The sequence below is a fragment of the Onychostoma macrolepis genome, chromosome 23, assembly GCF_012432095.1.
Source record: "Onychostoma macrolepis isolate SWU-2019 chromosome 23, ASM1243209v1, whole genome shotgun sequence".
Classification (NCBI taxonomy): Eukaryota; Metazoa; Chordata; class Actinopteri; order Cypriniformes; family Cyprinidae; genus Onychostoma; species Onychostoma macrolepis.
In genome coordinates this window covers 1,817,394-1,825,499 of record NC_081177.1, presented here as the reverse complement: position 1 = coordinate 1,825,499, position 8,106 = coordinate 1,817,394, and the positions used below count along the sequence as shown (strand labels likewise).

The window sequence follows — 8,106 nt, the reverse complement described above, 5'->3', positions numbered from 1 at the left end:
GCTTTTAAACTGCTTCAAACTTAAAAATACTTAAAACATTCAAACTTAAAGCTTTTTAAACTACTTCAAACTTAACAATGCTTAAACCCTTCAAACTTAAAGCTTTTCAAATTTAAAACTACTTAATACCTTCAAACTTCAAGCTTTTCAAACTTAAAAGTATAAAAACCCTCCAACCTAAAGCTTTTAAAACTACTTCAAACTTAAAAGTACTTAAATCCTTCAAACTTAAAGCTTTTCAAATTACGTTAAACTTAAAAATACTTAAAGGGGTCATATAATGCCATTTTTGTACAAGCTAATATGATTCTTTAGGGTCTAAATTGAAAGTTTGTAATATACTTTAATTAAAAATTATCATTAGTATTGTAAGAAAACACTAATTTTACCTGCTCAAAAACAGCTCTCTGTTCAGCACACCGTTTTAGTGGGTGTGTTTTTAAATGCTAGTGAGCTTTGCTCGCCCCGCCCCTCTGTTCTCTGTTAATTAAACGTTACACTCACTTCTTCTGGAGGTTCAGCAGGAACACGAATAGTTGGTACCGATTGTTTTTTCAGGAGCAGCTTCTTAGCAAAACCAGCTTTATACTGACCTTCATTTATAAAGCAGTCTGGTGAAAATGATTCGCAAACATGAAAACATTGACGTTGCTCGTGGGGAATATTCCCTTCAAAAGCGAAACTCAGCCACTGTGTCTTCAGCGGTTCGGACTTAGGAACATCAAAATGACTGCTGTGTTCATTATTGCACCCGAGAACAGAACACCACAATCGCTTAGACGCCATTCTGCTCATAGACAGCTCCAGCGTATATCAACAATGACGCGCGGACTATGATTGACAGCTCGCTCACGAGCAAGGGCGGGTCTGTGTTGAAACACTGCTGTCAATCAACCATCGTGGGAGGGGCGTCCGACCGTGTGGCGTCACACGGTCGAACAGCTTGATTTGAGACAGGGTAAAACAAATAAGGAGATTAAAAAAAAAACACTGGATGGATTTTTATCATTTTATGATGGTTGTGTACAGGCACTGCTAACACACATTTCAGTACAATCAACTTGTAAAAGTGCATGTACCATTATATGACCCCTTTAAAACATTCAAACTTTAAGCTTTTAAACTACTTTAAACTTAAAAATGTTTAAACCCTTCAAACTTAAAGCTTTTCAAACTTAAAGCTTTTCAAACTTAAAAATGTTTAAACCCTTCAAACTTAAAGCTTTTCAAATTTAAAAATGCTTAAACCCTTCAAACTTAAAGCTTTTCAAACTTAAAAGTACTTAAATCCTTCAAGCTTTTAAACTACTTCAAACTTAGAAATGCTTCAACCCTTCAAACTTCAAGCTTTCAAACTTAAAAGTATAAAAACCCTCCAACCTAAAGCTTTTTTAACTACTTTAAACTTAAAAGTACTTAAATCCTTCAAACTTAAAGCTTTTAAACTACTTTAAACTTAAAAATACTTAAAACCTTCAAATGTCAAGCTTTTTAAACTACTTTAAACTTAAAAGTACTTTAATTCTTCAAGCTTTTAAACTACTTCAAACTTAAAAATACTTAACCTTCAAACTTAAAGCTTTTCAAATTACGTTAAACTTAAAAATACTTAAAACATTCAGGCCTGGTTTCACAGACAGGGCTTAGACTAAACCAGGATTAGGTCATAGTTCAATTAGAACATTTAAGTAATTTTTATAAACATGCTTAGAAAAAAACATTACTGGTGTGCATCTTGAGACAAAACAAAGGCAATGATATATTGTAAGATCAGTCAGTGCAAGTTTATTTCAGTTGAAACAGCTCAGACTTACATTTTAGTCTAGGACTAGGCTTAAGCCTTGTCTGTGAAACCGGGGGTATGAGTTCAAGCTTTTTCAACTATTTGAAACTTAAAACTACTTAAAATCTTCAAACTTCAAGCTTTTTAAATTACTTCCATTTTCAAAATACTTAAAATATTCAGACTTCAAGCTTTTTAAACAACTTCAAACTTAAAAATACTTAATCTTCAACTTAAAGCTTTTCAAATTACATTAAACTTAAAACTACTTAAAACCTTCAAACGTTAAGCTTTTTAACTACTTCAAACTTAAAAATACTTAAAACCTTCAAATGTCAAGCTTTTTAAACTACTTTAAACTTAAAAGTGTTTAAATACTTCAAGTTTTTGAACTACTTCAAACTTTAAAATATTAAGAACCTGCAAACTTCAAGAATTAAAAATACTTAAAACCCACAAAAATAAAGCTTTTAAACTACTTCAAACTTAAAAATAATTAAAACATTCAGACTTCAAGCTTTTCAAATTACTTCAAACTTACAAATACTTAACTGTCAAGCTTTCCCCACTCCTTCAAATTTAAAAATACTTAACCTTCAGGTTTTTCAAACTACTTAAAATATAAACAAAATACTTAAAAGCTTCAAAGTTGAATCATTTTAAACTACTTAAAAAAAAAAAAATCTTTAAACTTCAAGCTTTTCAAACTACATCAAACTTTAAAAATACTTAAAACCTTCAAATGCCAAGCTTTAAATCAGCATTAGTTAATAATTACAGTAAAAAATTGGGAAGAAACTTGTTTTTGTCACGGCATAATAAAAAAATAAAAGCTTCCATAGAACCATGAACATATGAATGTTGTTAAATTATTGAAATATTTTCATTTTCATTTGTTCGTTGCTCTTTCTATCATCTTTCTCACTCTCTCCGTCCCGCAGGGTGCTCATCACATTGTTCTGGATCGCTCCATGTTCAAGCGCTGTACAACTGTTCCCCATAAGAACCCAAAAGCCTTCTGTGGCTTCAGTAAGAAAGAGAAGATGCTCTGTGCCGAGTGCAAACACGACTGGGGCCTCGTCGCCTCTTACACCACCATCCAGGTGACGCTGATGCTTTTTAATATCCAACAAGAGATTCTGAGCAGTCTTATTTCAGTATCATTGACATACTATTAGTTTTTGTTTATATTTTGAATTAGATTTTATTTTTTAATCGAAAAAAAATTTTTTTTAAATGTCTTTCATTTTAATTTTGCTTCAAATGTCAATATTTTATGTTTTTGTCATTTTTATAGTTTTAAATGCCTTTATAATTTCTGTAAGTTTTTAGTTTGTTTATTTAGTTGTAGTTATTTTAGTACTTCGGCTAAATATACATGAAAATAAGAAATGTTGCCTTGGCAACAAGCTGAAATAAAATTATTTTTATTATATTTTATTTTATTTTAGTTAATGTTTGCTTTATTTGTAACAAATTAATTTGTAACAGTTTTATTTAACAGTAATAACCCTGATTCTGAGCAAATTAAAAACTGGGACTCCAACCAGTCAAATCTGACATGTAATTATGTATTTGTAATTATGTGTAGACAGAACAACACTTGAACAGTTCTGAGATGAAGAAAGATCAGTGTTGGGTAGATTAGTCTGTAGTCTGTTACTGATTACAGATTACATGATGAAAACCTTTTAGATTACTTTTTTGATCACTTTTTTTGGTCAAACTTATTTTTTATTTACCATTTCTTACCATTACACAAACAGTGTTGATATAAAATAAACCTGTTCTATTTTTTGATATCAACATTATAAAATGCATTAAACATTACATTATACACCAGGGTTTCCCAAACTGGGCTTACTGTAAGAACTCTAGTGGGTTTGATAAAAAGATGATAATTAATTAAGTCATAAAAATGTAAAATAAAAATAAACACTTAAATGCTGAAAATATAAATATTTTATTTGTTTACCTGAATGTCATTGTGACCATAAAAAAAAATACAGTTAAAGACCTGTAAACATGCAAATGTGTAGTAAGATTATTGAAATATTACCTTCCTCAGTTATATTTCAAATTTATTTTAAGGTGTTTTTCTGACAAAAACCTTTGGGAATCCCTGCATTACATGAACAAACATAAAAAAACATGAGGAAATTTAAAAGAGAAAAAAGGTAATCAGGTAATCTATAAAAAGTAACTGTAATCTGATTATGAGAATTTTACATTTAGTCATTTAGCAGAGGCTTTTATCCAAAGCGACTTACAAATCAGGACAATAGAAGCAATCAAAACCAACAAAAGAACAATAAAATGCAAGTGCTGTGACAAGTCTCAGTTACACTGTAAAAAGTTATAAGTTGACTTAACTTAAAAAAAATGAGGAAACCCATTGCCTTAAAATTATTAAGTAAATAGTAATAAAAATAAAAAAAAAGTTAAATGAACTTGACAATTCCCTTAACTTATTTTTTAAATTATCATTTACTTAAAAATTTTAAGGCAACGGGTTTCCTAATTTTTTTTAAGTTACGTCAACTTATCACTTTTTACAGTGTAGCTTAATGCAGTACACGTAGCAAGGTTTTTTATATATAAATATATATTAGTGCTGTCAAACGATTAATCGCATCCAAAATAAAAGTTTTTGTTTACATAATATATGTGTGTGTGTTCCGTGTATATTTATTATGTATATTTAAATACACACACATGCATGTATATATTTAAGAAGATATGTTATGTTTATATATTAAATATATTTTTATATATAATATAAATTATATTAATATAAATATATACATGTAAATATTTTCAATATACTGTATATACTGCATGTGTGTGTATTTATATATACATAATAAACATACACAGTACACACAGATATACTACACTGTAAAAAGTGATAAGTTGACTTAACTTAAAAAAATTGAGGAAACACGTTGCCTTAACATTTTTAAGTAAATGATCATTAAAAAAAATTGTCAAGTTCACTTAACTTTTTTTTTTTAATTATTATGTACTTAATAATTTTAAGGCAACGGGTTTCCTCAATTTTTTTTAAAGTTAACTTTCACTTTTTACCGTGTATGTAAATAAAACTTTTATTTTGGATGCAATTAATCGCGATTAATCGTTTGACAGCACTAATACACACACACACACACACACACACACACACACACACGCAGAAAACAAGTAGATAGAATAGAAAAAGAATATAGAAAGCTAGTGTTAGAGTTTTTTATTTTATTTTTTTTAAACAAGCAGTTAGAAAACGAATAGAGAGTGCAAGGGATATAGGGTCAAGTGTTTTTTTTTTTTTTTTTAATAAAATAGAAAACAAATAGATAAAATAGAATTAGAATAGAGAGTGCTAGAGTTAGAGGATCAAATAAAGATGGAAGAGATGTGTTTTTAGCCGTTTCTTGAAGATGGCTCAGGACTCTACCAGCAGGAACATTTCATTTAAAAGTCTGTGAAAGTGATTTTGTGCCTCTTTGGGATGTTATAAAATGTAAAATTAAAATGTAATATACTCTGATTACAAGTACTTAATTTTTGAAATCTGATTACATAATCCAGATTACATGTAATCAGTTACTACCCAGCTCTGTGAAAGATGTATAGTTATATAAGAGTGTGTTAAACACTGATTCTGATTATTAATGCAAATGTGATCCTAAACGGATGAATTCTTGTCATCATTTGACTCCAGGATCTGCCGCTGCTGAAGATCGAGAGTTTCGTGGTGCAGAATTGCGTCACTCGCAGGCAGGATTACTTCAGAAAGTGGCGTGACGTGACGTTTGCCATCCGCAAGTTTGACATGACGGAGATCACGGCTGAAATGTGCCGGCCGAGAGACTGAGAACGGCTGGAGTTTAGCAGACTCATTCCTCATGTGAGAAGCATTCACCTGTTTGTGTCTGTTGTGTGGGTTAAACAACAGCGTTGAGGAAATTACACTAGAATATCATTGAAACACGACTAAAATTATGACTTAAATCATTCTCATCTCACTCTAAATTCTAAATGCAGGTGCTTTTTAATTTTATGAGCACTGTGTAATACAACACTGGACAAACACAACACACACAAACATAGATTGTAATGGCTGATCACAATTAGTCTCATTATTTTTTGATGTTACTTGAGGTTTACTGCAAGTGACTTATCTAATAAGACACCTTTATTGCTTTATTTTATGTTTTGTATTTTAATGTGTGTCCCTGCAGCACAAAAGCAGTCATAAGCAGCACAGCTATATTTGTAGCAATAGCCAACAATACATTGCATGAGTCAAAATTATCCATTTTTCTTTTATGCCAAAAATCATTAGGATATTAAGATCATGTTCAATGAAAATATTTTGTACATTTCTTACCGTAAATATATCAAAACTTAATTTTTGATCAGTAATATGCATTGCTTAGAACTTAATTTGGACAACTTTAAAGGTGATTTTCTCAATATTTAGATTTTTTTGCTCCCTCAGATTCCAGATTTTTTAAATAGTTGTATCTCAGCCAAATATTGACCTATCATAACAAACCATACATCAATGGAAAAATAAATTGTGGTCCAGGGTCACATATAATAAAAACAAAGAAAACAGTAGTAGTTGTTTTAAACTAGCATTTTCGGTGAAAACAATAAAAAAAGGTTATGACTGGTTTTGTGGTCCAGGGTCACATGTTTTAATTTTAACTTGGACAGGGCAACTTTTCCTGGTAAATTAAATTGATTAATTAGACATGACTTTGTGGGTTAGCCTTAAAATATGAGTGTAATAACTAATTTAGAATATTAAAGTAATTAATAATTAAATTATTTGACATTAATGTATCTGATACATTTGATATCAACTGGTGTTACTTGTTGAAGATATTTGAAATGAAATCAAAATAAAACTTTATTGAACAAAATTTGAATTTTATGAATATTAATATTTTATGAATAGAAAATATATTTTGTTTAAAAAAGCATATTTTAGGAATCATTTTGCATTGTAACATCATTTTCATGACAATTAAGCACAAATTTTTTATTAATGTGCTTCCAAAATTTTCATTGTCATCACGGTAATGCAAAACAATATATATATTTTATTGTATTTATTCATTATGGTAGTATCTGTGGAACAGCTTTTAAAATGTAAGCAAGCTGAAATGTAAAATTCATCATATTAGAGAGATTCACAATAATTCACAAACAATAGAAATTTAAAAAACTTAAAACGAAACATTCTTAATAACAAGAAAATGTGCTCAATTGCTTTGAAAATAATTCACAACCAAAAAAAAAAAAAAATGACCTAAAAATAGGATGGTTTTTCCTATAATTCTCTTGATAAATGAATTGCCTGGTGAGGTGGAAAATAGTTCAATTAAAACAATTAATGGCAGTCTATAAAGCCTTTAGTTAATGATGCTTGAAATCCCAGCGTTCGCGTGCATCCAGAGCAGAAGCTGGATGTGTGAAGAACAGCGGCGTTCATCAAAGCACGAGCCGTCAGTGTCGCTCTGCTGCTGTGTTTGTGAATTTAGGACAGGTTTACAGGCAAAAACCAGTGAGAACCTTCTCATTATATTTACAGCACAGTGCTGGTTCTTGCATGGAAATATTCATGCCTTTTTAGCCTTTATAGATATATATATATATATATATATATATATATATGCCTATATATAATATGCTGATTTATAAGTATATAGTGTCTAAACACGTCTTGTTTAGTTTCTTCATTTAGATAGATAGATAGATAGATAGATATTATAGTGATAAGATTTTTGGATTAACAATTTGACGTAATTATTTCTTGTCTTGTTCCCCATAATATATATATTCTAATCTATATATATATATATATATATATATATATATATATATATATATATATATATATATATTCTAATAAAAATTAATAAAAGAATTTCAAAAAGTTAATAAAATGAAATATATAAATCCCCATGATTTATGAGATTAATTTGTATAATGTCAGCCTTGGAGTCATATTTTTAATATACATGTTATTTTTATTATTTATTATCTATCTATCTATCTATAATTAGAATATACACACGCATTAATTATATACTCTGATTTCTAACTATATAGTGAGATTGTAGATAGATAGATAGATTTGACATAATTAGTTCCCTTATAGTTCTTGACTAAATTTGTGTGTGTGTGTGTGTGTGTGTGTATATATATATATATATATATATATATATATATATATATATATACGTATATGTATATGTATGCACACACACACACACACATATATATATATATATATGCATAGCATCATTTTT

General features: G+C 29.1%; 1 protein-coding gene across 1 annotated transcript in view; it reads left to right on the top strand.

The window, feature by feature from the left end:
• rigi (RNA sensor RIG-I) overlaps positions 1–6,708 on the top strand; it is a 21,079-nt gene extending 14,371 nt beyond the window's left edge. Inside the window, exons 18-19 of the mRNA XM_058764322.1 lie at positions 2,725–2,886; positions 5,505–6,708. Of these exons, the coding sequence (XP_058620305.1) occupies positions 2,725–2,886; positions 5,505–5,657 (315 nt within the window). The 3' untranslated portion in view covers positions 5,658–6,708. The remainder of the gene's footprint in view (positions 1–2,724; positions 2,887–5,504) is intronic.
• The last annotated feature ends 1,398 nt before the right edge of the window (positions 6,709–8,106 follow it).